Below are 20,494 nucleotides of genomic sequence, written 5' to 3'. Positions count from 1 at the left end.
GGTTTTGGGCCCAGGCACCGGAGCGGAGTTGCTAGTGTTCCAATCCCATTTCTGCCTCTGAAGTGGGGTGGAGGCTGCTACAGTTTCTTCATCTATAACGGGACCACGTCACGGGACTGACAGGCCACGGAGCCACAAAGCACTATTACAAGTGTTTGCCAATACTGTTCTTTCGAGCCTCTTTTTCCTTTGGTATAAAGGAGAGAAGGGCTCAGTGGCGGCAGCCCTCTTTCCCCATCTCAGTGCTGACCGTGGCCCTAACTCTTTGACAAGGTCCAGGGTTTTTAGAACCTTAGCAGAAGGGATGTGCTGATCTGGGGGCCTTTGGTGGTTACTTAGATCCGCCCCTCCCCCAACCCAGGACTGTCTGATAACCCCAAACTGAGCTGCTTTTCAAAAGCCAGGGCCAATGCCTGCTAGCTTCCTTTTTGGGATGGAGCCTAATTCACTAGTAGCTGGAAAGGACTGCAGGTAGGCCACCCCCCAGGCAGAGAATTCAAAGGAAAGTGGATAGCTGTGTAAATCGCACGGCTTTACCCCGGCATTTAAGCCGGCGCTCTTTGTTAAGGAAATTGATGGCTTTGTAAGCACTGCCCCTGAAGGGAGTGCTTGAGTTGAAGGCTCCCCATCTGTCCTCGTAAATTCCCTAATGGACTGTAGGCCCGGGGGCTGGGCCCCGGTGTGTCCAGTCACCTGCCAACAAAAACTCAGATTCCACTTAAAAAAAATAAATAAATAAAAAGGTTTAACCAAAACAGAAGTGATTGAGCCCGTGCCATTTAACTGGCACGGAGTAGCAGAAACAGATCGCTTCCTTTAGGGAAAGGGGGACTCCAGATCCTTCACAGAATCTGTTTTCCTGCTGGATTCCATGCCAGGTGTTTTTTGTTGTTGTTGTTGTTGTTGTTTGTTTGTTTTTTTATATTTTATTTATTTGACAGAGAGAAATCACAACTAGGCAGAGAGGCAGACAGAGAGAGAGGAGGAAGCAGGCTCCCTGCGGAGCAGAGAGCCTGATGTGGGGCTCGATCCCAGGACCCTGAGATCATGACCCGAGCTGAAGGCAGAGGCTTTAACCCACTGAGCCACCCAGGCGCGGCCAGGTGTTTTTTTATACAGCTTCTCATTTCATCCCCTGAATGTCTGAAAGGCAGTCGTTATCTCATGAATTTGCCCAGGAGGGAACCTTGTGTGGTGCCGGGGGATACCCAGCTCCTCAGCGCAGGGTAGGGATGTGATAGCAGCCCCAGCACCTTCCTCCCCCAGACCCTGCATGGACCACAGCATCACAGTGTCTCCGGCTGCCTCCGCCTCCAAAGAGCTTGTCTCTTTAGATCCTCCTCTGTGTCCACAGCCCCACAAAACACATAAATTGGACAGCATGGGTGGGCATGGACAGTCCCCGCGTGGGCATGGACTATGGAATCCAACTAGCCAGGATGGGATTCCAGCTTCAACTTGTGAAACCTTACGGGAATCTAATGACTTAACCTCTTTATACACATTTTCCTTGTCTGTCAAGTGGGAATAGCAATAGCACCAAACACACAGGGCTCTTCTCAGATTGACACTGTATATTGAAAAATATTTAACATTTAACAAAGTGCCCAGCACGTACCAAGTCATCCAATTATCCATTCAGTCAATACATTTATACCTGGTAGCTAATACTGTTATTGGAGACGTAGCAGTTGCTATGGGAAGGCATTAAGAGGGGGGGCAAGCAGGCTCCCAGGGTGGGGCAGGTTTAACGAGAGGTTTTGCAGAGGAGTGGTTGGTTAAACTATGGATAAAGATGACTGGAGACTAGTTAGAGGAAAAGCAGTGTTGGGAATTTGGGACAATATGGCCCCTTTGGGAAGCAGCCATACTTGGAGGCTGTCAGCTGAGACTTGAGTATGCTAGAGAAGAAAAGAGACGGTTACTGAAGCAGCAGGGACAAGATTATGCCTTGTCCATGGTCATCGAGCCTCTGCTGGCAAATGTTGAAGGGATACCAGTATCTTCTGAGGCGGCCAATTTCACTTTCAGCCCAGATTCTGTCGGTTAGTGGGGTTTTGATTGATATTTTTAAATGTTCCTGGTTAACTCTTAAAATTTAGGACCAGTTTTCCCCTCCTTCCCTCATTCCCTTCCTTCTTTCCTTCCTTCCTTCCTTCCTGCCTTCCTTCCTTCCTTCCTTCCTTCTTCTCTCCTTTCTGTCCTTCCCTCCCTTCCCTATATTTTTCCATATTGGGAGGAGAGACACACATACACAAATATGCATTTCTGTAAGAACAAAATACCGTTCAGCAATACAGATCAAAGAGCATATATTCAAATTAACAGAAAATCCTCTTCCAAGGGCACAAGAGGAGCCCTGCTACCAAGTAAGGTAAAGAAAACTTACCCGCGTACAGCTCAGCCCGCTGACTTGGCTTCCGCCCCTGAGCGCTGTGTGGCCTACCTCACCAACTTGGAGATAGAGGACACTGTGGCTTGAATGCCTCATCTTTCTGAACTTATTTGAACCATATGGCGGGAGGATGGTCTTCGAAGCAGGCCAAGCCAATCAGGGCTCGGGTGGGAGGGCTCCATTTGGACACTCTAGTTTCTTGCATGGGAACCCCACCAAGAACCAAGCACACTGCGGTCACCTTAGTCATGACCAGCTGTGCCAGACTGGGGTGTCTGGCTTGGTTTTCATGTGGTGCCCTGATTCATCCTCAGTTCCTTGGCGACATAGCATCCACTTGCCCAGAAGTCTCTCTTCTCTGGAAACTTGAGGACACCCTAACCGATTGCTAGGTGGCTCGTTTTACTGCATTGAAGAACAGACATGCATATGTGCCCAGACTGCCTTTGTTTGGATACATGGTGTTTTCCTTACAGTTACGTAGACACATTCCTAACAGACGGATTTCTATTTGAAATTGCATATCTCCGATATTTATATAATGAGCCAACCCAAACCCTTGGCCTGAAGCAATGAACCATACAGCTTTCGGCAACATACCTAACCTTTCTGAATCTCGGTTCCCACATCTGCAAAAAGGAAGCACGTGGTCTAGATAATATCTAGAGACCCTTGCAAGGCTAACCCTTCATTCGTTCATTCATTCGGCTCTCCGTACTGACTGTCCTCAGTGTCCTGAAGTTGGGCGTGGAGTAAGTGGGCAGAGCAGCCCAAGTTTCTGCTCTCAGGGAGCTGCCACTCTATGTGAGAGAGAATGCTGTCATCAAGGTCACTGATGGAGAAGCAATGGAATGCTCCGTAGACAGTGAAATCGGTGAGTGTGATGCAGTCCACAGAGACGGGAGTGGAGGCGGCGTGGTTGGAAGAGGCCCCACTGAGCCCTGGACGTGAGGCCAAGGCCAAGACAGTGAGCTGAGCAAGCCATGTGATGGTTTGGGAGAGGAGTTCTGGATTGCATCTGCACCAAGGAAACGTGCAAACAATCACATGTCTGAGTATTTGCCATGATATTTTATCTGATCGTTGCAGCCACTTTCTGAAACGGGTGGGAGAAGCAGTCTTGTCCTTTCATTTTGATAGACACAAAGAACAGAGCCCAGAATGGCGATGTGTGTTACCCGGTCTTGCAGACCTGAGGTTCAGATTCGGATTTCCTGTCCTTTATTCCACCTGCTGTTGGCCAGAGTCCTCTCCTATGTTTCTAGGAAGGGGTTCAACTGTGCCGTTCTCAGGTTTCATTTTGCTGATGTTTCCCCATCTTCAGACTGAAAACCTGGTTTCATGATTAAAGAGCGGAACCTTAAGAACCAAATACATGGGGCGCCTGCGTGGCTCAGTTGTGAAGCATCTGTCTTCGGCTCAGGCATGATCCCAGGGTGGTGGGATGGAGCCCCACATAGGCCCCACATCGGGTTCCCTGCTCGGCGGGAAGCCTGCTTCTCCCTCTCCCACTCCTCCTGCTTGTGTTCCTCTCTCTCAGTTTCTCTCTGTGTCAGGTAAATAAATAAAATCTCAAAAAAAAAAAAAGTTGTAGAATGACTCTTTTGAAGGGGATCCTAGTGCTACTTGGTGTAACTCCATCTGGAGAAGGGAGATCGCAGCCCAGAGAGGGGAATGAGAGAGCATCTCTTCTCAACTCCTGTTCTCTCTCTCTCTCTTCTTTTTAAGATTTTATTTATTTACCTGACAATTATTTATTTAAGAGGCAGACAGTGAGAGAGCGCATGAGTGAAGAGAAGGTCAGAGGGAGAAGCGGACTCCCCATGGAGCCAGTTGCCCAATGTGGGACTTGATCCTGAGTCTCCGGGATCATGACCTGAGCTGAAGGCAGTTGCTTAACCAACTGAGCCACCCAGGTACCCTCCACTCCTGGTCTCTTGACCAAGCTGCTGATTTTGAGAAAGCGTCTCATTCTCTATCCTTTCTTTTTTTTACCTGTTTATTTACTTATTTATTTTGGGTGTGAGGCGACGAGATCACGTTACAACCATGGGCACCTGATTTGCGGTTGTCTCCCTCCATCACCCTTTTATGCCACTTTTGTACATTCTCTGCTTATGAATGCTTCAGATCCCTTTTCTCCATTTATTATTGGCTTATATTATCCCAGACAAATCTCATTCTGTTATTTCCTGCTCATACTTTTAAAGGTCTTCAGATCCTAGGCATCACTCTCCCTCCTGTCTGTGCTTAGAACGCCTGCCTGTTTCGTGGCTGCTACGTAATTCATTGCGGGACTGAATTTTACCTCCTCTCCCATATTATGAGATAACACTGGAATCCAAAAGAGACCCAGCTGAAAATCATTCAGGGCTTTGAGCATTCTGCTCTATTGAATGCCTTGTCACTTATTAGGATCACTAGCTTTGTATATCATCTTCTTGGGCCATTCAAATAATAATACTAAATTCAAGGTGATGCAAATGTATCTTCAAGTTCCAAGTCATAAGACCATCAAATTTCATTATTAAATTTCCGTCTGGTAGGCACTACCTTTTCTATCCAGATGTTCCACTGCTTTGCAAATTCAGTTAAGGAAGAAAATAAAACAATATTTAGGACAGATGGTGAGGCATGGTGTCTCATGGGAGGAAAATATTATGGGATGGTTTAGATAGAATTGGATTTTTCCCTCTAATATGTGCTTGGATTTATAATAGGATCTCATTCTAATTAATATTTTCATAAAAACCTTTCTGTCGTACAATCTGCTGAAACAGATTCAAGTCAGGTTTGCGGTCTCTTCAGTACAATCAATAACAGACATTCTGAAACTGCAAAAGAACTTTGTTAATTCATCATCTACTCAGCATCTGCTATGAGAATGGCTTTGTCCTACGAATCAGAGATGTGGATAGAAGTAACACTGGAGACAGCCCAGAAATGTCTCACACAATCCAAGAGTTGTGCATAGTCCACTCATTCATTCATTCTCAAATGTCAATTCCATAATATGGTGAGACAGTTTTCTTGATGCTAAAGAAAGGTGTCCACTTGGAAACGTGCTTCTGTGAAACCTGTGTGACATGGGGTGGGGGGACAGTGGGGAGGGGAAACAATAATACATGGGATTTATTTTTAGATAGTGAATAATAGTGTGAAGGAAATACTACAAAATGGTATGAATGCTCTAATGGGGATGGCGGAATGAGATGTGAGCTTACTGTATGTAGACGAGGTTGGTATTTGAGGAATTTATATTTTAACTGGGCCATAAATGATAAAAAGGAAGAGATTGTGAGAAAAGCCAAAGGGGAAAAAAAATATTCTAGGTAAGTGAACAGCAAGTTCAAGTTCCTGCAGCAATAGCAAATTTTGCTCATTTAAGAAATAGATGCATGTTAAACAGGGGGATGGATGGATGGATGGATGGATGGATGGATGGATGGATGGATGGTTGGTTGTGAACTAGGGGGGTAGTAGTAGGAGATGATAGCTGAGGTGAGGACGTGTTGGCTGAGACTGAAACTGAATCTCATCTCACATGTTATGGGAAACCACTGAGGAGTTTTAGGCAGGAGGATGGCCTGAAAGTTTCCGTTTTAAAAAGAGCACTCTGGCTGTGCTCTGGAGGAGGGGGGATCAGGAAACAGATTGAAGAAGCAAAAAGACTTATTCGACGAGCAGTGGAAGAGTGACCATGGCCTGAGTTATGGTGGCAGCGATGGAACAGAAGTGGATCTTTTGGAATACCCTGAGATGAACCGGTACACAGAATGTGCTCATGGGCTTTATGTGGAGTTGGAGGGCGGGCTGGAAAAATGGGAGACACGACTCAGACGGTTTTGGTCTGGCCATTGTTGGGCAATGTTGTCACTTACTAAGATGGGCAAGAAAGGAATGTGGGAGAAAACGTTACTTCTGCTTTAGACATGATGATTTCGGGATGCTTTTAAATAGATACTGAAGTAGGGATGTCACTGTAGGCTGTTAGGACTCAGAGAAGACGTCATTTCTAAAGAGACACATTGACACATATATATTTTAACATTTTTATTATAAATGAGGACTGAATGACCAAAAGTAGGTAGATAGGAAAGGGGACCTAAGGCCTTGTCCTGAAGCCTGGCAGCATTTAAATCTTTGGCAGCAGAGATTTAAGGAAGCAGAAAGCAGCAAATAAGTGTATGTGGGATAAGCTGGGAGCCAGAAAGAAATGGGATAGCAAGTGCGATGGAATCCATGAGAGAATGCTTCAGGAAGGAAGGAAAGGGCTTCTTTATATGCTTCAAGGCAGTCTAGCAAGACAAGGATTTTGATGTTATGGTTTTAGCCACCTTGAGGTCAATGGTGATCTGGACAAGACTGATATTGGTAGAGTGGTGAGTACAGAAGTCAGATTGGAGAGAACTGAAGAGTGACTTGTAGTGAGAAGGTCGGCAGTGTAACTAAAGGTAACTCTGAATAAGCTCCATGAATCGTGGAAGAGAAGTGTGAAGGAGGAGACATGGTGGTAAGGAGATGTGGAATGAAAGGAGGTTATTTTTTTTTTCAATTTTTGTATTTCTTTTTTTTTTTTTAAGATTTTATTTATTTACCTGACAGAGAGATCCCAAGTAGGCAGAGAGGCAGGCAGAGAGAGAGGGGGAAGCAGACTTCCCTCTGAGCAGAGAGCCCGATGTGGAACTCTATCCCAGGACCCCGAGATCATGACCTGAGCCAAAGGCAGCGGCTTAACCCGCTGAGCCACCCAGGCGCCCCTCAATTTTCGTATTTCTTAAACAACATTTTTATATAGGCCATACCCTGTTTTGCTGGTTTGGAAGGAGAGAAGAGTGATGCAGGAAAGAAAGGGGGTCAGTTTGTACTGGACAGGTAGCAGTACGAAAGAGTGACAGGTGAGGCTTCATAGAGCTAAAAATGGCTGAGTCAAATCCAGATGGGAGATTCAGGCAGAGACTAGCCTTTTCAGCTAAAGAAATAAGGACAGAAGCTCTGAGCTGTGAATTCTGGGAAGAAACTGTGACTTTGAAGACAGATACAGTTGGGAATGAGGATAGACAAGACAGTGGAGCTAGCATTCAGAAGGATTTGAGTGTTGGTGGGACGTTCACATTTTGCAGAAGTCAACTACGTATTCCAGACACCCTCATAGTTAAATTCCTCATCAGTTAATCACTTTAGGTCATAACTCTTGGGAAATGGAGAAGACCCTAACCAGTTGAGAGCATATCGTAAGGGCCAAGTGGACAGAGGACCAGGCTGTACCCAGAGGGTGCTCTCCATGATAGGCCTGGGTGTGGGATGGAAGTGTTAATGTGAGACTATATGCAGATCCATTCTTGTTCTCCTATTCCTTCTGTTTACTTGATGATGCCTGGTTGTCACAGTGAAACACAGGAAGGCATTTCTGGCCCACTTTGGTATATGGCCAACCCTTGGAGGAACCAGAAACCAACTTAAGCTCCTCCGATTCAGTAGACCTAACCAGCATCTGAAACTTGTTAGCGGATTCATGGTTCTTTAGAAGCCCTTCACCACCCTGCCTTCTGTACTCTGGACGGACTGATCTGGTTGAGGAGGTTAAGAACAAACCCCGGGTTGAATAGAATTAAATGAGGTCAGCAGTGTGGGTTTGCCATGAAGTCTTTGAAACATAGACGATATAAAGTCCAGATATTTCTGTTCTGGAGGCAACATATGCCAATATGCCACCACCATCTCCCTGCCAAGCTTCCCCTTTGTAAACCTTTGGGGGTTATGCACTTTAGTTTCCTATGTTCCAAGAAACTATTATTTGGACACAAAGATTGTGCATTTTTTGGTCGTTTGTTGTTGTTGTTTGGATGAATTGTTATGTGGCATGAAGCTTATTGTGGTTGGACCCATCCCTAAACAAACAGCTGAATTTAAAAATACTATTTTTTCTGGTGTTTAAAAAAATACAGAAAATAGTAATCATTTGGACTAACCGAATATCCTAATGCCAATCACTGTTCCCTCAGCTGGAAATAGAGATAGGTACTAATTTCTCAAAAGCTGACCCATCTTCACAGACAAGAAGTTTAGAAAGACAGGGAAATCCTACCATCCTTTGGAAGGTAGCCCATCTCGGGAGAGCATGCATTCAAATTCTTTGCTTACTCCCTGAGTCTTCTATTACATTTCCTATTTCCTAAAGCTGTCATCTGTGGAGAGTTTTGTTTTGTTTTTTGTTTGTTTGTTTATTTGTTTTTTCCTTGATAGGCTGGAGACTTGGTAAACTCAAAAGCTTCTCAGACTACTAATATTTGGACCACACCAGGGATGTTGTGAAAAGTGAAAATGGAGAGTCCCAAAAGGAATACTGAAACTTGCTTAAGGGTAACAAACTATTTTGTTGCCAGAATTATATACTGAAAACACAGTCTGGTAAATCAGCATGGTGTAGTCGAAAGGCCATTGTGCATTATGAGTTCAAGAACCAATGATCTAATCTTGTCTTTACTAGAGACATTCTCTAAAGGCTTCAGCAAATCACTTCAATTCTGTGAACCTCAGCTTTCCCATACAGGCAATGACATCATTGCTTTCAACTCCAAGATCGTCATCATTGTCATAGACCGTTTACTGATCACCTATTATGTCCTGAATGCTTCACCTACATATACCACTAGACTATAAGTTCCATGAGGTAAAGGTCATGGATGATTTATTTACTGCTCTGGACCTACAGTTTATCACAGTACTTAGCACACAGAAGAAACTAAGCAAATATTTTGGATTGTTATATAATCATATGTATCATTAGGTCATCTGAGCATCACAGTAAACATCCATTCCTTCAACCATTATTCACACAGAGAAAGCAAGATCTAGAAATTCTAAGTAATTTCCCCAAAGTCATATAAATAGTAAACGACACACCTAGTAAACCAAATCAGGTCTTTTACCTCACTTCCTCTAAGAGTGTGAAAATCACAGGTATTCCTGTCAGAAAAACCTTCAAGTCTCTCCAGTTCTAAACAGTAAAATTCAAATGTCTCAACGTGCCATTGCCTCAGGTCAGCTTTTCAGTTCATCGGTTCCAGGACTCATCCTTCTCCCGTAACTCTAGCCTTGACAGCTTCCTTATATACACACGATTATTGAGGCTCATCTATCGCTCATACTCCACCCTTCACATCCCCCAATTTTTTTCTTCCTCCAAGACGCTGCCCCAAGCCATCTTCTTGGGAAGCCTTTTCCTGTTTTCCCAAGCGGTATTGATTCCACCCAGAAGGGAGGAGCCCAGTCTAATTCATCAGTGTGTCCCCAGTACCAGCAAGGACACAGAGCAGATACTGAGTAGATAAATACTGATAACGAGGATTGACTCTCTTCTCCAGTTCTCCTCAGGCAGTGAAAAGCTATCTTACCTGGGGATAATAATGACCCTCCCTCCTGAATCTTCAGAAAGCCTTAGTACATCTTGCTTGTTGCCTGCTGAAATGATTGCAAGAGGATTACTCCGTTCGTAGTCCCACTGGATATTATGGATACATTTGTGAGAACACCCCTTGGGGTTTGTTTTAGAAAAACTGCAATCAGTCCCAAAGTTTGAAGATTTAATTTCAAACTTTAACAGTGAAGCTAGTCAATCTTTTCGACAAGATATGTCATTCCACTGGAAGAAGATACCTCTGTTTTGATGAAATCTGGTTTGTAGTACTCTCATGACATCGCCAGCAATCACATCACAGAAAAGTATACCAACACTTGGTTAGTTGAGAACATGCCTAAACTGGTCATAATCAATAGTAAATATAATATAAGGCACCCATGGCTTTCATTTGTCATTCATCCACTTCTCTGTTCCTTGCCCATTTGTCAGGCACCTCCTTTGTTCTAGATCCTGTGCTATGAGTTGGAACTATGGGCATGAGGGTCAGCAATTTTGTACCCAGAGATACCTCTTGCTATCAGGTGAATCTGGGAATTGTGAGAAGGAGCACAGAGGGAAATTGACTAATCGAGCTAGAATGGGAGTCAGTGAGAGAAGAGGGAGGTTGGAGACATCCTGCCGGAGGAGATACTTTTTGCTGTATATGAAGACCCAGCAGGAGTTAGCAAAGTGAAAAATGAGAAATAGGTCCTAGGCAGAGGAATCTACCCTTGTGAGGGCATGACGGAATGATGGGGAATGGCTGCTTTGGAAAATGGGAGGGGTTCGTTGTGGAGGATTGCATGCCAAGCTAGGGAAGATGATCTCCCTGAGCAGGGGAGCATTACATGTGAAGTCCCAGCATTACATGTGAAGCACAGCATGGGCAGAGATGTATTTGGGGTTAGAATAGTTACCTTTCAATTCTACTAAATTATCCCACCATCCTGAGGAATATCCACCATCTCAGGCCTTGTTTGAAGAGCACATTGGTTTGAGTTCCTTTTTGCAGTAGTCAATAGCTTATGATTATCTGGTCTTTAAGATTCTTGAGATGAGGGCTTGTGGAAATCCTCTTAAGATCTTGTACTGAGCTGACAAGAGCAATTTAAGTACCTGCTTCCTTTTCAGGCAATGAACTCTCCAGCTCTTTCTTTTATTCATTCACCTCAAGGATTCTAGTGGTGTTGCAAATTCACAATTTTCTAATCAAGCTGAAAGTCATTAGTGTCCCCCAGTTGAGCTGAAGTTGTTCCACTATAAGTAAATCGATTCAAAGTTACCTGAATAATCATGTAATCATGGACAGATTGAATCCAGGGTTTCTGACTTTAAGGACAAGAACTCTTGACAAAAGCCTTAAACCCCAGGCTTTGCTTACATGCCAAGGTAAATTCATCTCATTTTCCTAAGACTTGGCTTTCAAGCTCTCAAATAGGGGTACTAATCTCTGACCATCTCAAATAGTGTCCTTCAGACAAACCTCAGGAATGCAGGGGCATAGCTTCATCCTGATGCTCCAGACAGATTGAAATTGAAAATTAAGTCAATGAGAAGCAGCATCATCTGTGTCTGTCCACTTACAGAGAGCCCATCTGCCTCAGGCTCCTGGAGCTGAGTGCGTTTCTTCCAGAAGGAAAAGAAAGTAGCACAGGAAGGTTCAGCTGGGGATGACAGATTTGGCAATGCCTGTGCCCCACGTCAGTTCCTCTAGCTGGATAGAGCAGTTTCTAAATGTGTTACTGCACAAGAGGGACTGAGTCTGAGACAAGTTCTCTTATGTCAGGGGAAGAAGGGGTGAGGTGGGGAAATCGTACTGCCCAGCGCCAAGCCCATTGTAAGCCAGTTACCACCAGCATCTCAGCCCCTTTCCCTCCACCCTAAGACCCTATCTAAAGAAACTCCTCCAAGGGCACAGAGTGTGAACCATGCCTGGGCCAGAACATGTGCACTGGGAGTGCTGGATTTTAGTCATTCATTCACTCAACAGTTATTTGCTGAGCGCTCTAGGGGGCTGTTTGATGATTCGTGCCACCTAGCTACTACAGGGAAGGCTGGTGGCAGGGTGATCATTTGACCTTGGTATTGGCTTTAAACTCTTTTCACTATAACCTGCTCAGCTATCAGCATAAAGTGTTCCAGGAGCACCAAGTAAATGGATGTAATGAAAACGGGAAGGACAGTTTTGTTTTATCGTGTTGTTGTTGCTGTCTTTGTTTTTCCTGGCCACACATTTTTATTCCATTCCTCGCTCTGTTCTCTACAGTGCTTGGGGCATGGGAGTAGAGAGGAAAGAAAATTCCCCAGATGAAGACTGGCAGATGTAGCTGAAGGGCTCCCGGGACGCCAGTAGCAAGAGAAAATGAATAGCAGAGTCCAAGGCTGTTATTTCAAAAAGTGGCTCATGGTAGCTTTGTCAGCAGAATCTTGAGGGAGAACCAGGCATATTTATTCTGTCTCTTTCTCTCTCTGTCTCTCCACCACCTCCTATCTCTCTCTTAACTCTGTCTCTGCTTGCCTATCTATCAATCATCTACTGGAATACCTTCCCACTTCTTTACCTACTGTGTCTCCCCCTACCTCTCCTTTAATCCCTGGTTCTTCTAAGTCCCAGCAGAAAGAAATATGGAGGTCTTAAACATAATCAGGGAGAAGTTGGCCTTCATGAGAACTCAGCCCTAATTCCTAACTTAGCCCTAATTTCTGCCACTCTTGAGGTCTCTTTGCTGAGAATATGAATTAAGTCATCTTAGAGAATAGACCTTACATGATCTTATTATAATCTTATGCTCCCTGTCTTGGTGTTGTAGGGGGAGAATGTAGTTCCAACAGTCAAGCAACTCCATGATCTTATCCTCAAAAAGACGTGGTTTCATTATTCTGTAGCTGGAACACGGGGCAAAGGGGGCATTTCCCTGGTCTAAAAAGGCCAGGCTCCTACTTCTAGCTCTCCCCCCATCTCCCTCTGATCTGGAAGCAGACTCCTTACTACCTCTGGCTCTGAGTATCCCCTTAGCTAAAATGGGTGAAGTTGCTGGCATCGTACACATCATCTCGTGAAATCATTGCAACAACACTGGGTAAATATATTATTACCTCCCTTTCTTTTCTTGGATGAGAAAATAAAGTTCAGCGAGGTTAGGTCATTTAAGTCCTGTACAGCTTATATATGACAGAGCTAGGATCTGAACCTGTGCTTTTTGCAATTCCCTTGATTGAATTTCGAAAGAGTAACGTCTGGACAAACGGCTGGTCACTCTGGGATCCGGTCTACATTTATCATATATTCAGTTGGCCCTGTTCACCAAGAGGTTGGAGCTACTGAGAAGTGCTGACTCTGTCTTCTCTCCATCCTTGAGCTGCCGGGCATGCTGCTGACCACTGGAGTCCTCAGCTGGCTCAGATGTATCCTTAAATAATTGAATTATAATGAATTGATTTATTCTGGCTCTTTTGATAGTGTTTCACTATATAAACTGTTTGCGGAAATAAACAAGGGATTTTGGAGCTTGGAAGGGGCTCAACATTCTGCTGCCCCTGAATTCACAGACTCCTTTTTCAGATAGTCAGCATCCTAGAATTCCAAGCTTTAATTCTACTTGACCTGGCTCTTTCTGGGGGTGGGGGGAACAGGCTGCCACACAGAGTGTTTTAGGTGAATACTGATTTCACAAGGTGATTCCATCCAGCCAGCTAGAAATAAATTGACCCCTTAAAAGAAGAATATTTTTTTTCTCTTGACTGTTATTCTAGAATGTACAAAGCATGTTTATGTCCACGTCCTATGAGAGTTTTGTGGGTATCCCGAGAGGTTTTTCCTGGCTGGGGCGATCATTCCTTTCTTTTTGTTTTGTTGAAGTATAATTAACATACAATGTTATTTTAGTTTCAGGTGTACAACATACTGAGTCAACAATCCTGTACGTGACTACGTGTTCACCATGATAAGTGTAGTCACCATCTGTCACCATACAATATTACTACAGTGTTTAGGACCATCCTTTCTGTATTACAGATGGAAAGCCAGAGGCTGAAAGGTGAAGATAATTGTGTGATAGCCAATAAGAGGGACCGAAGTCAGTTCCTGATCAGAAACGGGGCTCCACTCTGTGGTTTTAGAGTAAACAGGGGAAGGATGTCCTCGTTCAAGCAGTAACCTTAGGATGACCCTATGCTCTGATATGCCTGGGATGTTCAGATTTTCCCCGGAAACGTGCCTTTTGCCTGGACATAGTTTCTCACAGCATCTCCATCACTAGTTTGGATGATGACTTTAGGCTCACTGGAAGACACCGCATAGGGACCAGATTTCAAGAAGCTCCATCTTTCAGAGCAGCCGTAGCATGTAGCTAGGTTGGCACAGTTAAGTGTTGGGGTAGGGATCTTCACAAAATAGGAACCCACACAGAAAGGGGTATTTAGTTTTTCCCAGAAGTATTGGGAAAAGAGCACAGACAACCTGACATTTGAGTTATTAACAGATGGGCAGAAGGCTGTCTTTGACACAGGTGCGTTTTGATTTCTCCTAGTATTGATCAGTGCTGAAATAGTGAGCCACGTGCATGGCTCCTGCCTCCTTGGAAGTCACCTGTCAGCTCCAGACTTCTATGATCTGTGTCCTGGCCACCAAGAGTCACCGTGGCCAGCTGCAGCTCTAAGTTGTCCCTGCTGTAATTTGAATTACAGGGGAGCTTGAGAACTCACTTGGCCTTTAAATTTAACTACCAAGCCCTGTGGAGCCTGAACCAGCAGACAGAAAGGGCTCCTGATGCTGGGCACGCTGACCCTCTTATCTCATTGAGCCGAAAGGGGAAAAGAGATTTGTCTTTTTTTTTTTTTAACATTTTATTTATTGATTTGACAGAGAGAGAGACAGCAAGAGAGGGAACACAAGCAGGGGGAGTGGGAGAGGGAGAAGCAGGCTTCCCACTGAGCAAAGAGCTAGATGGGAGCTCAGTCCCAGGACCCTGGGATCATGACCTGAGCAGAAGGCAGACACTTAACGACTGAGCCACCCAGCCACCCGGAGATTTGTCTTAAGTACCAGAGCATTTGAGTTACAGAGCTGGAAATGAAGCCAGTTAGGTTACACAGAACTCTCTTGGGAGTTCAGTAAACCTCAGTTTGCCACTGTGAAGTTCTATGGTGTCAGATAATGTACCCAGGATTTAGAAGGTGAAAGCCTGAATTTGAAACCATGATCTGGCATGAATACACCATGTGACTTTGGGCAAGTTATTTTTTTTTAAGATTTTATTTATTTATTTGAGAGAGAGAGTGAGTGCACATGAATTGGGGGGCAAGGCAAAGGGAGAGGGAAATACAGACTCACTACTGAACAGGGAACCCAAGTGAGGCCATCCCAGCACCCTGAGATCAAAACCTGAGCCAAAGGCAGATGTTTAACCCACTGAGCCACCTGGGAGCCCCAACTTTGGGCAATAGTCCTAATCTGGGGGACTAAAAAAATTAGAACGGTAATGCCTTTGTCACAAGGTGGCTGTGGGGCTCACTCGGGGTTTGTGTTTGTGAATGTGTGTGCTCGAACATATGTAGTACAAGATAGACGCTCTAAATTTGTAAGTATGCATATACTCAATGTAACCATATATTGGTATATATGCATATACTCAATATAGATGCATGTACTCGATATAACCATAAGCACAGGTTATCCAGAAGTTTAGTGATGTTTTACATCGTCTTGTATAACGGCAACCTTATACCCATTGAACAGTAACTCTCAACAAGTTCCGCCTCTCCCCAGCCCCTGGCAACCACTTCTGTAGTCTTTCCTCCTGTGAGTTTCACTACTTTCTAGTCCTCATTCAAGTGGAATCGTCCACTAGTCGACCTTTTGTGTTTGGCTTACTTCACTTAGTATCATGTCCTACAGGTTCATCATCTTGTCACCTTTTTTAAGGGTGAATAATAATCCCTGGTGACCGCTGATGACAGGCTTTACAGTGCTGATAATTCTGCTGGTTTCATCCCACTACTATGGATTTCAGCTGAGACCAAAGAACAAATATCTATCTGTTCTCTTTTTTCTCTGTCCATCTCCTGCAGATGAACCTAGCCGGTGCTATTTCCATGACGGTGATGGCGTGTGTGAGGAGTTTGAACAAAAAACTAGCATCAAGGACTGTGGGGTCTACACGCCCCAGGGGTTCCTGGATCAGTGGGCATCCAATGCTTCAGTTTCGCATCAGGACCAGCAGTGTCCAGGCTGGGTCATCATCGGTCAGCCGGCAGCCTCCCAGGTAAGCTCCCAGCCATGTGTGACATTTCCTACAGATGTTCTGTGTCTCTGCTCTGTCCTGCTGGGCTGCCATCCTCAAATGTAATGTCACAGGATGTGGCCCCCCTGACTGTATCTCAAACCAAATGTAATCCCCAGACCTCACAAGTACCATTTGTCAGGGATGAGACATGGGATGGTTAAATACAGGGACTGTGAGCATAGTATGGTAAAGCCTTTCCTCCTGTTTCTCTACCTGTTATAATTCATATTTGGTGAAAGAATTCCATTTTGGATACACCACTGGAATTCAATGGGGTAAGACCAAATTCTTTTGGGGGAGTCCTGCTTTTTTTTCCCCCCCTTTGGAGGAGGCTGCTGAGTTGTGTGCTCTTTGAGCACTCCCCTGTGAATTAACTCTATTGTGAATTTGCTATGTGGCCTTGGGTTAATCTCCCCACTTCTCTGGGCCTTATTTCCCCCCATCTTTAAGTTAGAGGGTAGTTGAGCTTGATGATCTCCAGGGACCTCCCCACTCTAAAACGCTGTGACTCACTCTTCAGTGCCCTAATGCACTATTTATGTTCCAGGATTCTTGCCCCAGGGGTCTGCCGGGTTTAGTTGAGGGAACAAGAGATTGGGGCCACCAGCGCTTGTGTGATTCTAGGGATGGCTGTGGTGTCCCCAGAGCCCCCTTTCCAATTATCCTGGTGAGCAAGCACCTGCCTTCTTCCGAGACTCCCATTTCCCAGAGACACGACTCAGTGCTTCCAACTGCCTGGCCCAGTGACCATCTCAGAGGCCAACCTGCTCTTGGCCTCGCAGATGCATCATGATTCCCAGCCATTCCTCTCTTGTGTTGCTTCCCTGACTCGGGCTGGATGGGCAGGGTTGCGGGGCGGGGGGGGGGGAGGGTTCTCCAGACGAAAGAGAGATGCGACTTTCCTCTGGGGCCCAGTGAAAAACCCCTGGACAAAGTACAAGATAGGTCACTTCAGTTATAAGTCACAGTGTTTCTTTGGCCATTTTCTCATGTGTCTATTTGCTTGTGTTTACACCCATTAGATTATTTACGTGTTTGTAGTCGTTTGACTGCCCTAAGTCAGGTGGAAGGGAGTTTTGCATAGTGCCAACCCGGTGAATGAATGAATCAAGGAACGAATGAAGAAGTGGGTGTCTAGGGTTCATCCTCCCCATGCCACCTCTGGTACTTGCTGAATTCTTCTTTGGTTGCACCTGTCACCTTGAGCCTGAATTACCTGTGTGCACGTCTCGCTAGGCTGCTTGTTCTTGGAGAACAGCTTTGGGTTACATTCATTTTTGTCTCATCTTCAAGCGTGGGCCTGACAAGACTAGATGCTCCGGAAACATGTGTTTAATTGACTATTGATTGACTGTCGATGCATGCATGCGTGCACACACACACGTGTGCACGCACGTACACACACACACACACACACACACGCAAATGAACACCTTCAAGCGAAGATGCTAGGGCATCACCTCTCTGTGGCACAGAAGGTCCTGCTCAGGAACAGCAGGGCCGGCCAGCAATAGCGCCAGGAATTCCCAATTCAGCACTAGCAACCGGTTCTAGAAATGCTTAAAAAACGTCACTCAAACAAGGGTATTAACACACTGGGAATCTCACATGAGCAAGAGCTGAGGTAGCAGATGTGTTTCAAAACCACCTAAAGTGTTATTATGGCCGCTAAAGTAAGAGAAAGGAGAGAAGGAACTGTCCAGCCTTAGCATTCGAAAGCAGACTTCACTGGGCAATTATTCCAGTCCTGTGAGGAGGGGCTGTCAGGAATTATGGGTGATTATCTCTTCCTAAACAAAAATCCAATTTCAAAAAATCATTATAAATACTAGCTCTTCGATCTACAAAGAGGAGATGAGGAAACAAAATCATCCTATTGAATTATTCATTGTAACCAATTTTATTTTAATGAAATCGACTAGGTTCCATTACTCTGGGCTTGGACATAATCTTTGTTACAAGGAGACTTCAGCTGTAACTAAATTTGCCATAATGAGATCAGCTCGCTGGAGAATACAGGGTCAGGGGAGGGGGTGTGTTGCCGGCTGGGTGCTGGGCCAGGCAGGCAGCCTGGAGGGCGGCAGAACAAAAGTCTCCTGAATTCCCCGACTGAAAGCAAATGCCTAGAAGTCACTCACGCACTGTCCCCCCCACCCCCACCCCCACCCCGCCATGCATAGTCATGCCCGTGCACGGGTGCACAGACAAACAGCCTGTGTGATTCTGGATGAGGTTCTCCCTGGAGTGTAAAGGTGGCTCCCGTCTGACCGCATTGAAGAGGAGGAGGACATATGACCGTGGCCTTCATTATTACCCTGGGCACTGATTAGAGGAGGCTGCTGGTTAATTTGCACCCAGTCAGGGCTTCCAGTGAAGAGGTTGATGGCTTGAAAGAAGGAGCTGCAAGGTTCTTAGACGCACCACGTGCCCCTCGCCTTCCCCCGATGCAATTAACCATCTCCTTTTTCCTCTTCCTCCTTTCTTTTCCTGTCTCTCTTACGCACACATGAATGTGCTTGCACACACACCTGAAATTCCCAGGTAGGACCCTGGGTCCCAGGGAGGGTGGAAGGCGGTGCAGGGTCATGGGGCTGCACCAGCCATTGCATTGGATCCTCCCACGCTCCCCAGCCAAGCCCCTCTCTTGGAGACATTGAGAGGCAGAGTGCCTTCCCCAGAGCCACACAGCCCAGAAAGGAAGACTCTAAAATTAGGATCTTGTAGAAGATGCCAGTGAGATTGGGAATATGCAGTCACCTCTGCAAGTCAGAAGTCAGTGGACACCTGGGAAACAGCACTGGGAAACAAGCAGGAAGAAATGCAGCTAGGTAGATCCTGTTGTTGGTGTTACTGTGCAAATGCCCCGAGGCACTTGGATTCTACTCTAGCAGACTCCTGGGTACTTCCATACCTCTGAGTTCAGGCTGTTCCCACTCCCTTCCAGGCAGACTGTTCTGAGGTCCCTGGTGGGCATTCACTAGGACACTCCTTTAACTTGGGGGGAGGGATTAAGGGACCACAATTGTTCTTTGTTCCTCTTTACAAGCCTGTTTTGTCCTACTCTCTGTCACTCCCCCTGATGCTATAAACATGGTAAAGGCAGGTGTTTGTAGGATAGGTGCCTACCTCTGTGCTGCAGCCTTCCGGAGAAACCAGAGAGTGGAAGAACCAGCCCCCCGGGCTTGTGAGGTGTGAGAATTCTATCAAGAGGAGTGGCCCCATCAGAACAAGCTGGCAGATGCTCCCTGGGATGGCCTCAGAGCCACACTCATCGTGCTTCGTGAGTCTGGAGAACTGCTAAAAACTTGAGTTTCAATTCTGTAAAAGCTCTTAGCTTCTAATAATTTCCAGTCTCTCGCATGTCCATTCTCCTCCAACAAGATCCCCAAATTTGGTTAGGGCTACGCTACTCCACCCCGAGCCCTGAGTCGTGTATCCAGACGTTATCAGAGCCATCAGAACTTCCAGTGTGCAAACTGGGCTGAACACCCTCTCATAAGAGACATTCTTTGGATATTTTGGCCACGCACCTTCCCGGCCCAGCTGGAATTCAAGAAGTCCCTGAGACAGAACAAAAATGGAAATGAACTGGAGGAATCGAGTTATCTCTCTTCAGGGAACCTCAGAAATGGTTTGGGTTAAGTGCTTGCAAAAATTTCATCTTGTCCTAATTTTGTCTCCATGTTTTGCATTTCTCTAGTGCTTTACACCATAGGCTGCCAAAATAAGATGTAGATATTGGTTCCTTCTGCCCCCGCCCCCGCCGTTTCTACCCCAGCCCGTTTCCTCCTATCTGGACAGGCACCCCCCTCCTTCTGCAATGGCCCAAGGCGGAAATGGAAATACTGACTCTGGAATGCACAGGGCTCTCCAGGGATTACAGACCTTCAGTCATCCAACCAATTTATTTGGTTAATCCTTTGAGGGTAAAGCTTAGACCAAGCATTTCCAGGGCAGTAGTTTCAGGGCCAAAATAAAGAAAACCTTTCTAAGAACGAGAAGCTTCCACCGGGGGACAGAGTGCCGTGTGATCTACTAAGCTCACCACAGTAGGGCGTTCGGGCTGAGCTGGTGGTCAAATGGGAGATCCTGGCCTTAGAAGGCCGGTGAGAGTCTAGACATCTCTCCTTCCTTTGAAATCGATTCTCTGACTTCCTGTTCCATCAGCGCATCACTGGCCACATCGGTCCTTTGCCACTTTACCTTGAGCTGCTCTGACCAGCTTCTAGGCCTGTCCGCGATGCTTTAGGCCTCCATTAAAATAACAAATCATAATGTGTCTGGAATTATGTATTAATTCCCTTATTCATTGGCCCAAGCAGGAATCTATTTGAATCTTACACTGTGGAACATGAGTAGGTAAAGAGGATGGGAGTTCATGGAAATCATGGGACTGTGGCTTTGCCCTCTTCA

General features: G+C 45.6%; 1 protein-coding gene across 1 annotated transcript in view; it reads left to right on the top strand.

Moving 5' to 3' along the window:
- PAPPA (pappalysin 1) overlaps positions 1–20,494 on the top strand; it is a 239,657-nt gene that overhangs the window by 126,819 nt on the left and 92,344 nt on the right. Inside the window, exon 10 of the mRNA XM_046023823.1 lies at positions 15,867–16,060. Within this exon, the coding sequence (XP_045879779.1) occupies positions 15,867–16,060 (194 nt within the window). The remainder of the gene's footprint in view (positions 1–15,866; positions 16,061–20,494) is intronic.

This window comes from Meles meles, chromosome 11 (genome assembly GCF_922984935.1).
Source record: "Meles meles chromosome 11, mMelMel3.1 paternal haplotype, whole genome shotgun sequence".
Taxonomy (NCBI): domain Eukaryota; kingdom Metazoa; phylum Chordata; class Mammalia; order Carnivora; family Mustelidae; genus Meles; species Meles meles.
This window is presented reverse-complemented; position numbering and strand designations above follow the sequence as displayed.